The 17958-nt window shown below is 53.2% G+C and overlaps 1 protein-coding gene across 1 annotated transcript in view; it reads left to right on the forward strand.

Annotated features, from left to right (window-relative positions):
• Ttc7a (tetratricopeptide repeat domain 7A) overlaps nucleotides 1-17958 on the forward strand; it is a 101819-nt gene that overhangs the window by 23681 nt on the left and 60180 nt on the right. The window contains exons 5-8 of the mRNA XM_052186524.1: nucleotides 961-1076; nucleotides 12893-12971; nucleotides 13868-14025; nucleotides 14538-14601. Coding sequence (XP_052042484.1) covers nucleotides 961-1076; nucleotides 12893-12971; nucleotides 13868-14025; nucleotides 14538-14601 — 417 coding nt within the window. The remainder of the gene's footprint in view (nucleotides 1-960; nucleotides 1077-12892; nucleotides 12972-13867; nucleotides 14026-14537; nucleotides 14602-17958) is intronic.

Here is a 17958-nt window from a genome sequence, read left to right on the forward strand (position 1 = left end):
CACTCCAAAAGAGGGCATCAGATCTTGTTATGGATGGTTGTGAGCCACCATGTGGTTTCTGGGATTTGAACTCAGGACCTCTGGAAGAGCAGTCAGTGCTCCTAACTGCTGAGCTGTCTCTCCAGCCCATAGATGCTGTTATTATCCCCGTTTTTCAGATGAAGAGGGTTGGGCTGAGAGATGTTACATTCCCCCATCCCACCCACCACGTTCATAGAGTCAGAGGGTGGCACCGGCAGGAACGTCAGGCTAAATGATTTCTAATACTTGTGCACATCCTTGTGTACGCAAACAGAACTTCTGCTCTGGAGATATCTGGTCGATGGGAGCTGGAAGGTTCTTTAGCAGTGCGAGTTAGAACTGGCAGCGGAAGGAAGGTGTGGGAGAGAGCTGAGAGCCGTGGGAGTCGGGGACACCTGAGCTTGTGCTGAGGATGGCGGAGTCAGCTGCCAACTGTTCCCATAGTGGGCCCTTCCAGGGCAGCCCACCGTGTGCCAGTCGGGTCCTTAGTCAGGGCTTTGGACCTCGGTGCTGTTGACACTGGAGTCTGTGAGGACCACCCTAGTATTGTGTGATGGTGGTAGCATCTGTTCTGTACCTGGACATCGGAAGCTCACACCCCAAACTAGAACAACCAGATGCTCTCTGAGGGCCACTTGACCCCTTTTGGAGTGCCACGCCCTGGAGCCTCTCGGCGTGGTTGGGTATCAAGAGGAGGAGGAGGGCTGAGGGCAGGGCTCAGGACCCTTTTCTGGCAGAGGCTGCTTAGAGCTTGGTTGAGTTGACCCTCACAAAGGTCATTGGGTCATCGACAGACAGCTGTGTCGGGGACTCTACATTTGTCTCTTTGGTAGACGTCTCCTTCAAGCCATGTGCCATTCAAGTGTCAGGAGAACCCGGTGTCCAAGCAGGACTTCTGAACTCTTCGGTGACCACTGTCCCTTACTCTTCCCTTCTCAGACCTCAAACAACAGCACATCAAGACACCTGAAAGGCAGTCTCTCGGCTGACTATGAACTGTCCTACTTCTTGGAAGCTGCCCTCCAGAGCGCATATGTGAAGAATCTGAAAAAGGGGTAGGTGGATGTTGGCCCAGCAAGACCTAGCGTATGTGTGCGTGCGCGTGTGTATGTGTACACATGTGTGTTTGCGTGTGTGTGTGTGTGTGTGTGTGTGTGTGTGTGTGTGTGTGTGTTGTACATGGCTGACTTGGCTCAGGCCTTGTCAAACGGGGTGTTCAGAGGACCAAGTTGTGGGAGATCTCTAAAGCCCCTACATTGTTTTTGGTGTGATATGTTCTGTAAAATGTCACTTCATCCTTCTTATTTAACCTGTCTTTGAGTAGATAATTCCTGTGTGGCATCTGTTTAGTTAGAAAAACCAAAAAGTGCATCTTCTCTGCGCCTGCTGTCGAAGCAGACCGCATCTATGCTGATGCCTTACCGTTAGACCAGAGCCATAGACTCTCCGTCAACCACTGCAGATACCACTTACAAATGGCTGCTGCCGGGTCACCCACTTGGCTGCAAACCGCAGCTTCTACGACCCACTCACAGGCGCAGTGATATGCCAGGGCAGTCCGCAGGCCTAGGAGTAGATCATTTCCTACATCACCAGCCTCCACAGAGTGATCCAGGAGAGGAGATGCACTAGCCAGGCCTGGGGGCTCCATGCCATCCCTCGTGTCCTGTAGCCCCCAAACTCCCAGACCCGGTGCTGCTGGGTGTTCTAAGTGGTAGCAGCTTGCTGGAAGGTGCTCATGCGCGGCTGATCTCCTCAATGCTGAGAGGCAGGCATGGGCCTCCTTGCTATTTCACAAGCCAGGCAAATAGGTTTGGAGAGCTTGGGGAATTTGCTCATGGCCACACAGAATGTGGATTGGCTCCCGAGGGTGGTGGCGGCGTTGGCTCCAGAGCCGGGCTTCCTCCTCCGGAGCCCTCCCTACCAGGCCTGAGGAGGAGTGTGAGAGGTAAGCCATTCCTCCTGGGACTGCTTTACGCTGCTCAGGAATTCCTGCAGTGTCCCCCTCTGCATCCCTGCCATGGAGTGGGAGGGGAGACAGACAGACAAAGGTCTCCCCAAGGCCCAGGCAACGTGCTTGCCTGCACCCCTCTCAGCTCCTCTACCTCCAGGGAGTGGCCTCTCCCAGCCACGCTCCACTGTATGAGAAAGGACTCCACTTCCCTTTATTCCAGGTAATGAGGACAGAGTTCCCAAGCGCCCCACATCCCAGAAGGGATGTTTGGTTCAACAGGGTTGTTCTTGGAGAGAAACGCTGAGCCCTGCTGGGCTGGAGGGCCAGGGCAGTCAGAGCACCCACACATCCAGATCAAATAAGGCCTAAGAACATCACAGCTCTGCCTCTCCTAAGGTCTGCCACCACCTGCTGTGTTTGGCCTCCTGTCCTGAGAGTCCGTCTTTCTTTCTACTCATTGCTTCCTAAGCTTTATTTGGCCAGAACCCTCTCCCAGAGACTGGCTTTCCCTGATTCCTGTGAGTCTCCGCCCAGGGCCCGGCTAAAGCCTTCTTTCAGCTGCAGGCCATAGCTGTTGTGTCTGTGTCCACCCAGCCCTGGGGAGACTTCAGGGGTAATGGCCTTACCCACATGCCCTTCCCCACCTACAGTGGGCACCTTTGTGAGAAAGCAAGGCAGCCAGGACTCTGAGAGGCTCAGGGCTGCAAGGGTGGACACTTTAGGGTAGGACTTTGTTGATTTTTTAGAAGGGGGAAAATAAATCTATAGTGTATGCATTGGAAAACATAGACAAGAGACTCCAAACGTCCCTGGTGATGTTCCGGGCTGGGGGGGCCACAGGTTTCCATGTAAAGGGCCAATGGGAGGCTGAAGGTGAAGGTGCTCAGCAGAGATCACTGGCTTTGACCAGTCCTGCCTGTGTAATCCCCTCCATGGAAACCAGCACCTTTGGGAGCCAGTGCGCGTTCTGCTGACAGCTTGAGTGGCCAGGAGCCTGTCCCCTCTCGAAATCTGCTTCTCTGCCCGTGAAATAGCAGGCAGGACCAGGGCCATGTCTGCCTCGCAGCACCGTGGGTATTAAACCACAGATGAGTACTGCCAGGATGCTGAGGTCACGACACGACCTTGGGGACATCAAAACCGGGAGCACTGTCAGCTACTTTTAGTATTTTTTAATCCAGTTCATGGATAGGTTGCTAGCCTGGATATAAGTTCTACCCCTTTAATTTTTCTCATTTTAGTCTCAAGTACAAGTTGGGGTCCCCACTTGACACAGACACATGGATCTGAAGGCCCAGAAAGCCCAGGCAGCTTCCTGCTCAGGGCGGGGCTGTCCACAGCCCTGCGCTCCCCAGACCACCCGGTGCTGCGGAGGGGGCCCAGGAGCACACCCCTCTCACCCCCGCGCCTCCACATCTGTTTGACTTTGGTTTTTTTTTTTTTTTTTTTTTTTTTTTTTGTCCTTCAGTTGCTGCTCATCAGAGACAGTGGTATAGAAATCTGGTTCCTCTTTACTGCCTAGAGACTGTAGATTGGGTGTAGAAGTCTGGTTCCTCTTTTTACTGCATAGAGACTGTAGATTGGGTCCGCCATTGTCCTGTGTGGGATGCTGATCTTCCTCCCACGCCCACCCCACCCCCTGACAGTTGCCTGGCTTGGAGCCTTGAGGGAAGGTCAGGGGTCCTTTGTTTAAGGCTGTCAGCCCCTTACGAAGCCCACTGTGAGCCTCCACAGCAGATTGGCTACCGCCAGTGTCTATAATAGAGCTGTCAAGCTCTCATTAGAACAGCCACACTCATTCGTGCGTGCATTCATTCATGCATTCATTCATTCATAAATTGTCTTTTTGCAGATCTGAGTAGTTGGAGACCTTAAAGAAAACCAATATTTCCTTTTTTTTTTTTCTTCTTTTTTTGAGGTAGTAGAGAGGTTTCAAGACAGAGTCTCGTTCTGTAGCTCAGGCTGTCCTGGAACTCCCTATGTAGACCAGACTGGCCTCAAACTCAAAGAGATCCTCTTCCTGCCTCTGCCTCTGAGCGCTGGGGTTAAAAAGGTGTATCACTACACCCATCTTTATTCCCATCTATACTTTATGTAGAGCTTAGGAGACAACAGGACAGTTAGCAGGACAGAGACGAAAGCGAGGATTTTATATACAGATCCCTGTGCAATCAAATCTGTAGGCAGGGACAGTTGTGATGAGTACTCTCTCCAACCGTTCATTGAGTAAATAATCTATATAACAATTGGTGTCACTTAGCTGCATGCTAGAGTTCCAGCAGGCGTTTGTGAAGTGCTTTGCCTGCATATATTAGTGTTCCAACAGTTTTCTGAGGTAAGCCTTACTTAGCCTCACTACCTCTCTTATGGGAAACAGAGGCAGGCACAGAAAACAAAAGTTGCTTGTCCGGGTTGGAGCCGCGCTCACCCCGTGGGCCTGTCTGCGCGGTCCTGGGAGCTGCCCTTCCCTTTAGAACTCTCCGCACAGCTGGGGGTGGTCTTTCCACCTGCACCTTCTGAGGGCTGGCATCACAGGCGTGCGCCACCACAGCCCTGGCACTCTGACTGAGAAGACCGCGCCACTCACCACCGTGTCCAGTTCCTATGTCCTCACCCAGCCCTCCAAGTGCCTGGGGCTTAGCGCGGCTTCCCAGAGCCTGCTCACGCTTGGCTGACGCTGTGGCCAGGCTCCAGATGTGGAAGGTCAGTCATGAGGGCACTGGAGGCAAAGGCAGCTCCGTGACCCCAGTGAGTTCCTTTACCCTCTGGTTCTGCTCTTTGTCTTCCATTTGTCATCCAGACTGTAGGGCCAGTGACAGGGCATGAATGAATGGGCCGATCTTTCTGGGGAGGTGCTGCTGTTACCCCCCCATACACACACACCACGATGCCCTCTCCTCTCTCCCACTCCCCTTTCCACACCCCCACCCCACAAGTATAGAAGTTAAAGCACCAAGGACAGCCAGGAAGGAGGGAAAGCCGTTGGTTGTCAGGATCTGTGAGTGCCAGACTGGCCTTGTGCTTTGTAGAAACACCTCTGAAGGTCGTGTGGCCCCACTTCACTCCTGAGGGACAGGAGCCTGAAGTGGCAGAGTCATTGGTTCAACCCCACCCACCAAGACAGGTGTGAGTGCCACTCCGCCCCACCCCTCTCTGAGGTTTGGGGTGTGGAGAGGCGTCCTGGTCACCTGAGGAGTGTGGAAAAGACTGCCCTGACTTGGCATTCAGCGGTCTTCAGTGCATTGACTTGGTTCCTTTCGTCCCCCTGTGACTCAGTCCCATGCTCAGAGGACGGCTCTGGCTCTAGGTCCTCCCTCCTCCCAACTGTACCCCAGATCCCTGTTTGCTCCCAACTGCATTCTGTATACTCAAGGAAGAAAATGTGAGTGTATGCAGGGTACCCCGGCAGGTAGAGGCGTTAAGTTGTGCACACTTCCCCTGAAAGGGCAAGTCAGTTCCAATGCTTTCTCGGTCCTTGTAACCAGGCTGGCTGCCCCCACCCCCACCGCTATCCCTTTTGCCCCTGAAGCACACAGTTCATTCCCGGAAGCCAAGAGACTGGCCCCACCCTAGCCACGGCTCGCAAAGAGGAATGGAAATTAATCATCATTTCTAGTCAAGTATACAGCCAGGGAGTGAGTAGAAGTCCCCAGCACTGGGCAGATGCTCAGCCTGTCGGTTCCTGTGGCCTCGTGCAGACCAGCCATGGCGTCTGAATTTACAGATGTCCTCGAAGCAGAAGCTATGGTGCTCTGGGCCTGCCTGGTTACAGATCATTTCTTGGAACCCTTTCTCATGCTAGTAGTTGCTGTTAACTGCGTGGCAGGGAGAGGGTGTTGCCTTCTGTGCAGTTCTGTGAAGGAGGGACAGATACAGTCCTTGTTTTACTAAGGGAAAAAAGGAAGAAAGGAATTTGTCCGAAGTCGCAGGCCATTAGGTGCCAAAGCTTTGGAAGCTGGCACGTACCTGAGTCCATCCAAGCCTTCCACCTAAAGTTTTGCTCATTATGTAACCCCAACCCTGCATACCCTGCCCACAATTGGCCGGCATTAGTGACCTGAGTAAGTATATATTATTGTCCTTTGGCTAAAGATGTATGCACTTTGGGTAATCACAGGCTCTAATGTTGTTCTTAAACAAATGTGTTCGTCTCCTTAGCCCGAAATTTCTTCTAAAACTGTTTTTGTTTTGGGCACTGTCTCGGCCATGGTAGGTTTTATCAACATCTCTGGCTTTTACCCATTAGATGCCAGAAGCACCCCCGACCAAGAATGACAGCCAAACAGACTTTCGAGGGCGTGGGCGTGGGTGGACGCTGAGGTGGGAAGCAGGCGCCCTCCAGTGGAGAGCCATGTCTTAGCCTACAGTGAAAGCATTCTCCAGTAGAGGGGGAATTAGCTGCATTGATGTGGTCCTGAACATCTGAGTTCTTGGAGTCTCTGGCAAAGTAAGAGAAAGCCTTTTCAGTGTGCAGTAAGTTTCCACACCAGTGGAGAAACAGACCTGGTCCCGAGACAGCCCAGAGACCACCCTAAGAGCCCCAGGACACCCTTGCTCCGTGACTGGACCTGTGAACAGGCTCAGGCCGGGATGCGACGGACTCCTGAGGTGCTGAGGGGTGTGGGGCTGGAGGAGGGTGCTGCTGTGTCAAAGAAGGTTCCTTTTGGGGATCTTGGCTGAGTCCTGGGGGTGGAGCCTCTGCTGAGGATGGGGCGGAGCTAAGCCCAGCAGTCCCTATTGGACTCACAGAGCGCTCACCTACCCCCACCTCTGCCTCTGCGGTCCCTGCTTAGTCGGGTCTTGTCCACTGCGCGCAGGAGGTGGGATTCACTGGATCCCCACGGCTTCCCTCATACTCCGAGCTTCCAGAGGCCAACGCCCCTTTCATGCTGGCCAAGTCTGGTGCGCAGTTACTCATATGTCCGAGTGACATTCACTTTTTCCAAGGGCCTTGCTCTACTGATTCAGCAGCTGATTCCCTCCAGATGTTCCTGGCTTTTGTGTTATGGTAATAGTGTTCCTAACTAACGGAGCTCAATTAGAAAGCGTCCTGTGAACAGGATGGGGGCCAGAAAGCCTGCGGCCTTCACTTCCCCCCCTGAGCCACTAGAGGGCAGGCGTGGATTCCAGTTGGAGTCTGGCCGCAGGCAGTTCTTTGAAGCCTGAGCCTCCGGGAGGGGGCTCCTTACCGAAGGGTGAATGAGGGCCTTGGTAGCCAGCCGGGCCTAGACTCCTGCCCTAGAGGAGCCCCAGGAAGGAGCTGGGCCTGCTAGGAGCAGCTCCAGGGCTTAGGCAGCCGAGGACTGGGGGGGCGGGGGATGGGGGCAGGGAGGCAGCACTAGGGAGCTGGGAAAACTGGCAGCCCTGGCTCTCTGAGCACAGCAGACCTGAGAGCCCTCCGAGCACCTGCCAAAAACAGGAACCCGAGCAACTCTCCAAAACTCATCCCAGGCACGGGGACGTTTTTCCTCCGGGTTGTTGTTCCCCTTCCTTCTGCCTAGAGCTGGCCCAGCCCATTTTCTGCTCAGGTTGGGGCGAGTTTGAGCCAGGTGGTCTGTGTGTTTCACAATGCATTGCGTTAACGCCTAAGGCCACAGGTACTCTACACTGCACCCCAAACTAGACAGAGTGCTTTCCAAGGGAGTCACTTCACTGCTACCCCTGGCTAGTAAATCTGTAATCAATGGATCAATCAATCAGTAAATCAACCCCTTTCTCCCAAGTTGCCTTAATTTGCCTGCCAGGATCAAACTCTGAAGGTGAAAGTGTCACTTTAGATTATTGGCAGTAATATCTTGTTTTCAGCGACGTCTGCGGACCTGGGGGAGGGGTACACAGTTGTTCTCACTGGGCTCAGAGGACTGGAAGGCTCCGCAGCAAAGCTCGTGCAGTCCGCCAGCTTTCTGCGTCTGCTCTGGGGGAGGAAGCCCTGTCTCAGGGCATGGCCTCCATTTGTTGTCTGCGTCCACTTCCTGAACCTTCCCCCACTCCCGTGAACTCTGTCGACTTCCCCTGTCTCTCGCGGTCAGCTGACCGTCAAGGCGGATCGCCTGGGTCTGTGGTGAAAATGAGCAGCTGGGTAACCCTTGCGCTTCACCTGACCTTGTCCTCCAGTGGCTGGGGTCTGCCTGACACTTTGCCACACTGTCCTGGGTACTTGACCGGAAATCTCTCCTGGACAGTGCCAGCCCTCAGTGGGGGACTAGTAACTAGGGTTGTACGCACCAATGTCCTCTCAATGATCGGTTCTTACTAATATATCATTTCATTTCCAATCATGCGCTCATCATTAAGCACCTACTGTGTGCAAACACTTGTTTTTGATGAGTTCCTAGGACAGGCGAGCAGCAGGATGTCGCCGGTGCCCTGTTTGCAGCCCTGGGTGTGATCGTCACAGCCTCTCTAGTTTGCTCCACAGTGACTGCCGGTTACAAACGGGGCAGCTGCCCAGGCACTGAGCGTGCACAAGGCACTTTGTCATGGCTTGGTGAACGGAGCGCCGCCAGTCCCGGAGCTCGGATGGCCAGTAGAGGGAAGGGTGAGCGTCTGAGAAGACAGGTGCTCTCTCTCTCCAGGGTCTCAGAGCTGATAGTGCTGGGAGTCAGCCACTGGCCTTGGGCAGGTGATGCCCAGAAAGACAGGCAGCTTCCGGGCTTTAGTTTTCTATTAGAGGGGGCTGGGGCGTGAGTATTTTATTTAGCTACGTCTATTTGCTGGTGTTGGGAGGGACTGCAGGTCCCCCTGAATACTTGGCAAGTGCTCTACCACTGAGCTGCGGCCCGTCCCCCCATGGCCATTTCTTTTTTATAAATACATAATAAATAAATAAATAAATAAATAAATAAATAAATAAATAAATAAATAAATAAGAAAGAGACAGGATTTCTGTAGCTCTGGCTGGGCTAGGACTCACTCTGTAGACCTGGCCGGCCTTGAACGCAGGGACCTGCTTGTCTCTGCCTCCCGAGTGCCAGGATTAGAGGTGTGAGCCGCTACCACCAGCTCAAAATAGTAATTTCTTAGGAGCATTGAGGGTATCAAGAGTTCTGCTTGAACTGGGGTAATGGAGCCTTGTGAGAAATTTTGAAGGCTGAAAACTGTCAAGGGCTTTGGAAACCGTGCTGCTCTGCTGACTGCAGGCAGGGGTGGGCGCTGCCCTGCTGGCTGCTGTGTCCCACCTTCCTCCTGGAGGCCTGTGTTAACTGAGTTGCTGACACCCCCGCGGCCCTGCCTCTTGGCCAGCTGGACTTGACTTTAGTTGGAATAACCGGCTTCCTGGCTTCTCCCATGCAGCCTGTTTGTGGGCCAGGGTTTGTTTGAGGCTCTGTTTGGACACTGTTAAAAGTGGGCCGCTTGCCTCACAAAGGTCAGCAGGAGAAGCCAGAACAAAGAGATCCTTCAGGCTGCCTCCCCACTCCAGCCAGAAAGGCCCAGGGAAAACCCCAGCTCCACCCGGCCGCAGGGGCAGCTGCAGGTTGGGCTAGGCTTGTTCAGGCTGTGCCTTCTGGGCGGTTTGAGAACCTCTACCTAGACATTTCTTGGAGGGGCAGGCTGAGGCAGGGGCATTCTCAGCACGGGAGAGCCAGGCAGCCCAGGCTAGGATGCCAAATCTCCTGTGTGGCCCTGACTACTGGAACCTTGTGCATGGATTGTTTCTTTAAAAAGTCAATAGAGGGCGGTGGTGGTGCAGGCCTGTAATCCCAGCACTCTGGAAGGCAGAGGCAGGTGGATTTCTGAGTTCGAGGCCAGCCTGGTCTACAGCATGAGTTTCAGGACAGTCAGGGCTATACAGAGAAACCCTGTCTCGGAAAGAAAAAAAAAGTCAATAGAAATTGGGATTTACTCAAAACATGCCTGAGGGTGATGATTTACTCTGCAAAAAAGTCCCAGGAGCCTGTTTAGATGCCAAAATCTCTTACAGATCTGAAAATTATTTTAAAAGCAAGCAAAAACCTTTGGGATGCAGGGTTGCATTTGCATGTGTCCTGAGAGCGATCAGTGCCTGGACCTCAGCACCCCTTCCCCAGCATCTGGGAGCAGCCTGTCTGCTGGTCTTGGGATGTGAAGCCCCTTTGGCAGTAACGGAGAGGACAGTCTCTCCTGTGGCTGGGGAAGAAGAGCCTTTGGGCACTCTTGGCTCCGGCCTCCTGGTAGCAGCCTGAGCCAGGCTACCAGGGAAGAGGCTGCCAGGTCTCCCGTAGAGTGGAAAATCACCCACAGCCCCAGGAGTGGCCTGCCTCTTCAGAGCCACAGAGCCCTGGGCAAGCCCTGGGACCAGCCTGCCTCAGCCTGTGGACACAACGTCCACCCTCCTCCTAACCCTCTCCCCACCTCACGTCCTATTTTTCTTTCTCTTAGAATCCACTGCATCTGGTTTGTTTTGAATATATATACTCCCGAGTGTGGGGCCATCCACTGGCATCCACTGGTCAAACCAGTAGCCACACCCTTAAAGAAAACTGACTCTCCCTTCTCCAGAAACCGTCCCCTGTAATAACTCCTCAGTTAGGGGTGGGGGCTTATGGGCTTCTCTGTCCGTGCTAGGATATGGCTGGCTTCATTTTGATCCTGCACCCACAGCTGCTATGAGATCATGACTTACACAAGTCCTATCAATCTAGAAAATACTGCTTCAGTCTGGTCCTCCCTGGCCTCTGGCTCTTACGAATCTTTCTGCCTTCTCTTTGGTAATGGCTCCTGAGTTTTGTTGAGGGGTAGGGCCAAGGCACTTGCATTTCTTTTTTTTTTAAATATCTTTAAATTTATTTATTTTGCATGTATGAATATTTTACCTGCATGTATATATAATATGTTTACCTATGGAGGTCAGAAGAAAGGATCAGGTGATGAGCCACCTGTGGGTGCTGGGAACTTAACCCGGGTCTTCTGCAAAAACAGTAAGTGTTTGTTTGATTTGGGTTTTCTCTGTGTAGCCCTGGCTGTCCTGGAACTCACTGTGTAGACCAGGCTGGCCTCGAACTCAGAAATCCGCCTGCCTCTGCCTCCCAAGTGCTGGGATTAAGGGCGTGCACCACCACTGCCTGGCTCCAATAAGTGCTTTTAACCCTTGAGCCATCTTCCCAGCTCCTAAACTTTCGTGTCTAACAAGTCCTTGTTAGACTTGCTGGACTGCAGGTCCAAGAACTGACTGTTCTTTGAAAGTCTCTGATCTGAGGCCTCATTTCCTAACATGTAGACAGAATTAAGCAGCACACACCAGCTTATAAAATTACTCCTCTGCTTAAAAATACTTCTGCACTTAATATATTTTGAGACACAAAAACAAAAGCCCCCAATACAACAAACCCATGATTTCACATACTTTTTTTAAAAAAAAGATTAATTAATTTATTCATTATATGTAAGTACACTTACACTTCAGACACTCCAGAAGAGGGAGTCAGATATTATTGTGGATGGTTGTGAGCCACCATGTGGTTGCTGGGATTTGAACTCAGGACCTTCGGAAGAGCAGTCAGTGCTCTTAACAGCTGAGCCATCTCTCCAGGCCTCCAGTATTTTTTTTTTAAACTAGAGTGAGATATCTACTAGGTAAAAAGAAGGAAGATACAGCCAAAGTATTAGCTAAACAATGATGCTGGTGCTGGCCTAGCAGTGATGTGTGAGAGTGCGGCATGCCAGCAGGATCCTGTTTTATTGTTAGGCTCCCAGCTACAAAGCCTCTGGGGACTGAGAAGGTAGGGTGACAGCAGCTCCTGGGACCACAGTTGGTCCCTGTCTGTGCTGGCCCTGCAGCCTCTGCTTTCCCTGGTCTGATTGGTCCCAGGAAGCTCTGACAAGGTGAACAGAGCCAGCCTCAGTCACCTGATGAGCGCTTGCTTGCTCATGGAGCTGCCGGGCGGGGCCCAGGGCTTCAGGAACACATGAGACAGCGCTTGGCCTCAGGAAGTCACAGCCTGAGTCTTACCAGCATGGAAAGTGACCTTGTGGGTCAGCGTGTGCTTCGGGAGAGGAACTAATGTGTATACGTGCTGTGGGAGAAAGAGCAGGCCATGGAGCAAGCAATGACGCTGGAACCGATATTTTCAAGGATGGCAGGGGAGAGGCTGAGGACACCGGATCCTAACACGTGACAAGGGAACAGTGGTTATCCAGCAAAAACGTGCTTGTGTGGTGGGAGCTGAGATGTGGGAGGGGAGGACTGCCAGACAGTTCCAGAAGGTCAAGCTGAGGACTTCTACTGGATCCTTCCACTAAAGGGCGTGGCCTGAGGGGCGGCTCCAGGGGGCTTCTGTGTTGGCTAGACACTTCCAAGGACCATGAGGACCCCCCTTCCAAGGGACACAGCATATTTGGGTTGCACAATGGACCAGGCATGCTACGGCCAGCCTTTTTAAGAGACGGAGTTAGGCAGAGGATGGGTTGGGGCGTTTCAGGGTTGACTGGTGTTGGGCAGGTGTTGGGTCAGGAACCCAGTTATACATAGGAAAAGCACACTCAAGCACCAAGTTGTGGTATGAGGTCTATTTCTCAGTGTGGGTCATACTGTAACATGCTCAGGGTGTAGGCCTGACTGGTGTGGTCATCAAAGTGAGGCAGGCCCTGGTGGGAAGGACCAGTGAGGGCGGATTTCAACATGGACCTGTTGCACCATGGGTAAAATGAAGAAACCATAAAGTTCAACACAGCCCAAGGCACCTGGGCCAAGATGGCATCTTGATTGTAGTACTGGTGTCTTGGTGCCCAGTTGCTTAGAAAGCAGAAGCCCAAGTTGCCGGGAGTTCCTCCCTCAGCTTACCCGTCTTAGGCCTCGAGGGTCCTGAAGTTACAGCTCTGGCTTTCATCCCACTGATTGAAGGTCTTCAAGAAAGACTCAAGCAGACAGGCAGCCTGTTAGGTGGGGCGCTAAGGGTGTCTGGAGCTCAGCTAGTGACAGTCCCACTTGTCCTTCTCCAGGAACATCGTAAAAGGCATGAGGGAGCTCCGGGAGATCCTGAGGACTGTGGAGACCAAAGCAACGCAGAACTTCAAAGTGGTAACGTGGCTGTTGGCTGCAGCTGGGTTACGCTGAGGTCAATTTGGGTGGGAGACAAACCAGGCCCTCACAGGAGGGCCTGACGTAAGCACGTCACATGCGTGCCTGTGCCCACCCTCTTCTGCCCTTCGCAGACAATGTCCATTGATCCCAGAGTACTTTCCCAGCAAGCCTGGGAGGCAGTCTCGTCATCTCTTCTTCATCAGGGCTTTGAAGATGAGTGACTCCTAGCATTAGATCAGAATTGAAATCTCCCTGCATCCCTTTCATGAGCAAAACCGTCCTCATGAGCTATGCTACTGCTCACTTTTATGGGTTTGGTTTGGTTTTGTTTAATATATTTAATGCTTTCTGCATGTGCGCCTGCTTGCCAGCAGAGGGCATCAGAACTCATTACAGCCGGTTGTGAGCCGCCTTGTGGTTGCTGGGAATGAGGACCTCTGTGTGGAAGAGCAGACAGTGCTCTCCATCTCTGAGCCATCTCTCCAGCCCTTCTTTATGGTCTTAATAAATGGCATCGACTCGTCCTTTTGTGTCCCAGCTTAGGTCTGTGTTCTTACGCCTTCGTCCCTCCAAAGTCAGAGCCATGGCTGTTTTGATTACTCTCATAGGAATTTTGGGTCAACCGTCAGTCTCTAGACTCCTGCCTTCTCCCACCTCTAGAAGGGACTGCAGTCCTCAGTGGGTAGAGCCATACAGAGGAGAGGAGAAGAAATATAGAGCAAGGCCATCCTGGGAGAAGTGGGGGCTTCCTGCTACAGGGCCTGCGCAGTGAGGGACAGGGGATCGAAACTGTGGGGCCTCTGGGTGGATTTGCTAGGCGGAAAACCGAGGGCCACACAGGCAAGCTAAAGAAGTCTGCACCCAGCCTGTGTCTCTCTTCCCCTCTCTGCCAGACGGCAGCCAAGTGCCTGGCAGGGGTCCTGCTGCACTCCCTGAGTGAGGACTGCTACTGGAGCCCCCTGTCCCAGCCTTTGCCTGAGTTCATGAGCAAAGAGGAGAATTCTTTCGTCACTCAGACTCTTCGGAAACCCCACCTCTACGAAGGAGACAAGTGAGTACTGCCCTGTCACAGCCCCCGGGTCTCAGGAAGGATCCAGGCGCTGTTCCCGCCCGTGGCCCATCATTAGACCCCACTTTCCCAGCCTCCACCATGCACAGGACCAGGCAGACGTTTGAGAGACTAAGGGAAGATGGTCTCTGGTGGGGTTGGGGAGAAATCTTCATGGCTCCCTGAAGCCACACATCTGGAGGTTGCCTATCTTCCTGACACACCCCTCTGAGGTGCCAGTTGCATCACCAGCAGGGTCTCTTGCTTTCTTCCCTTGCCTCAGGCTGGGGATGGGTGGATGAGCCTTTTCTCTTCTGCAAGATAGCAGCAGCCTTTCAGGTTCTGAACCCCAGGGCTTGTTAGGAGCTGCGCCTGGTGCTCGGAGCCTGTGAATTATGCAGGAGAGGGTCACCTTACCAGGCTGATGTTGACTCGGGGCACAAGGACTGCTTGGGGGCCAGAGGTGCCGTTGGTGTGGGCTGGGCTGCAGCCAGGGATGCTGTTGTGTTTTCCAGCCTCTACTGCCCAAAAGACAACATAGAGGAGGCCCTCTTGCTGCTGCTCATCAGCGAGTCCATGGTAAGCCCCAGGCACCGCTGACCCCAGGGCTCGGTGGGTTTTGGAGCGCGCTGGGATGGGCAGAGGCTATGCATGGCCTAGTCAGGCTCTGTCTCCCAGGGATGCCCGAAGGTATGAGCTTCTTGCTTCTTACACACACACACACACACACACACACACACACACACACACACACACACGAATCTGGCTTATTAGTCTTGAATTTGGCTGCGCTAGCTCTGCTGGGCTACACTGAGAGACCTAGCCTCTGTCCCCAGGTGGGAAGGGACTGAGTGTGTGTGAACCCCTCTTCTGGGATTACAAAAACTGATTATCACAAGTCAGCAGTCCGCACTGAGCAGCTGTGTGCTGGGTTCTGTGGGGCCGTAAAAGAACACACAGGGAGCTGAAGGAGTCTGCGTTTGGAGGCGCGACACCTGGATCCGGGCTCCAGCACTGCACGAGTTAGCTGACACTGTCACATGTCACTGCTGCCACAGACCCAGTGTTAGCTGAGGGCTAGGGGCAAATAATCCTTCTGTCTCTGAGAGCCCCGGTGTCTCTTCATAAGATAGTAACTCACGGGTAAGTGTAAATAGTTTTTATAGCAACAGCTTTGATTGTCTGCCTTGTGCCTGGCCCTGTCCTAGAAGCCAGCGATGGAGCAGTAAGCAAAATGGAGACAAGGCTTGCCGTCCGTCATGGCGTTCACATCTTAGTAAGGGATGGCAGAGTGAAGAAGTGGATGCCTCCAGTACCCATAAGGTCTTGGGGCTCTGTCTCCCAAACCCTGGGAAGATGTGTGTGTGTGTGTGTGTGTGTGTGTGTGTGTGTGTGTGTGTGTGTACATGCCATGGCAGCCGCCGCACTCAGCAGCGTTTGCAGGAGGCTTTGGAGGCTCCTGGAGGCGAGCACGGTGTGGGTGGGTGGCCCTGGAGGTGTGAGATGAAGGGTGGACCTCAGGCCGCAGGGGAAGCTCAAGAAGGGGGAGCACAGATTATAGGAGCCAGGCGTAAGGGGTGTGTCCACACAGCTGGGTCCAAGTCCTTCCGGCTGGAGCGGGCCAGTGCCGCTGAGCTGGGACCGCCAGGCTGAGAGACAGGTGCCTCAGATGACCCGGAAGGAGCGGAGGTTGAGCTCCCGAGATGCCCTGAGCTGGACTGTTCCTGGGCACCGGGGTTTCTTTGGCTGTCAGCATGGATGGTGCCAGGGCTTGTCCAGGGCCCATGGCGGGTCACCTCTGGCTGCACAGACCTCCTATGTGGAGGGACACTGGACAGCGAGGCAGGGAGACTGCCCTTCCTCAGACATGCCGGGCTTTCGGAGGCCTGAACGTCGCTGAGTACCAGCTGACCAGGCATGACGGGCGTGCTGGGCTGCCTCAGGGGAAGAGACAGCTAGCGGCTTAGCCAGATTGGGAGATGAAGTACCAAGTGTTGGATTTATTTTTTGGGGAACTGGAAATGACTTCTTTCTCTGACTACAGACTAAATCTCACTTTAATTTTATATATATATATATATATATATATATTTTTTTTTTTCTGAGCGGTTTTCTCTGTGTAGTCCTGGCTGTACTAGAACTCTGGCCTTGAACTCTTAGAAATCCTGCCTCTGTCTCCGTAGTGCTGGGATTAAAGGTCTGTGCCACCACCGCCCAGAAATGTTAGAATCTTAAAGTAGAGCTGTTGGAGCCCCCCCCCCTCCCGCCCCCGCCATGGCGCCTCCTGTCCCCTCCTGTGAGTCTGCACTGAGATTACCTGTCTCTGGAGATGTGGGCACCTGTCACCCTTGTGTGCCGAGGGATGCAGTGTAACTTACAGTGCTTTGGATGATAAAGGTAAATGCAACACCCTTTCTCAGCTAGGGGCAAAGGCGGCTACTTCACCAGTAAACATGTTGAATCATAGGAAATTACCTATTTTCAATTATTTATGGCTTACACAAACAATGTTCAGGGTTGAGATGCCCTTCTGTTGGTAGAGCAGTGTCTAACACACAGAAAGCCCCAGGCTTGTTCTCCCACATGGCTTGAAGCCTAGTTTATGCCTGTATCTTGGCACTCAGGTGGTGGGTTCAGGAAAGACAGGAGGATCAGAAAATCAAAGTCATTCTCAGCTAAGGGGAGGTTTGGGGCCAACCTGGGCTATCTGAGAACCTGTCTCCAAAAACAGAAGGCAGGAGAAAGTTATGTCAGTAGTTTCATGTAGCTCGGATTAGTACTAGTGTGTCCCCATTTTACAGATGAGAAAGTAAGGGAAGGGCTACAGGACGGGATAGATCTTGGTCAAGGTCACATAATGTGGTTTGTTTTCATGATATGAACCACATCCCTCTCACGAGTTTATACAAACACAAGACCCAGAGCCCAACCTCCTGGATTTAAGTCTCGGATCTGCCCCTGCTCCGATCCTTACTTTTCTAACCCATAAATGGGCCAGTGAGGGAATTTTGAGAATAAAATGCATGACATCGTGGGAGAGTCTGTTAACGGGCAGGCCTGAGTCACTGTCTTCCGTCTCCTCGGAAGACAATGAGGTGGCTGGTTTTTAATTGCCAGCATAACACAAGCTCCAGTCACCTGGGAGGGGGGCTCAGTGAGAGAGTGTACAGATCAGAGTGGCCTGTGGAGTGTAGATTGATTATATCAGTTAAGGTGGGAAGAGCCTCTCGTGGCTGGCACCATTTCCTGGGCAGGGGATTCAGTACTGTAAGCATGGAGAAAATGCTCTGAGCGCTGACAGGCATGCCTGTGTCATTAGTCCCTGTTCTGACCGTGCATGGGGTGTGACCAGGCCCCTTGTGAATTCTCTGCTATGATGAAGTGTAACCTGGAACTGTGAGCTGAAATAAACTCCTAGCCCCGCCCCCGCGTCTCTATCCATCCCCCGTCCCCGTGTCTCTCTATCCATCCCCCGTCCCCGTGTCTCTCTATCCATCCCTCGCCCCCGAGTCTCTCTATCCATCCCCCTGCCCCCGCATCTCTCTATCCATCCCCCCGCCCCCACGTCTCTCTATCCATCCCCTAACCCCCGTGTCTCTCTATCCATCCCCCGCCCCCGTGTCTCTCTATCCATCCCCCGCCCCCGTGTCTCTCTATCCATCCCCCGCCCCCGTGTCTCTCTATCCATCCCCCGCCTCCGTGTCTCTCTATCCATCCCCCGCCCCCGTGTCTCTCTATCCATCCCCCGCCCCCGCGTCTCTATCCATCCCCCGCCCCCGCGTCTCTCTATCCATCCAGCTCGCTCCCCCCCCCAGGGTCTCACCATGTAGCCCTGGCTCTGTGGCAACTCACTATTAAACGGTCACAGCATTAGGAAGGTCGAGCACTCCTACACTACATAGACCAGGCTGGCCTCACACTCTCTCTCTGCCTCCC

Source organism: Apodemus sylvaticus, chromosome 6, assembly GCF_947179515.1.
Source record: "Apodemus sylvaticus chromosome 6, mApoSyl1.1, whole genome shotgun sequence".
NCBI lineage: Eukaryota > Metazoa > Chordata > Mammalia > Rodentia > Muridae > Apodemus > Apodemus sylvaticus.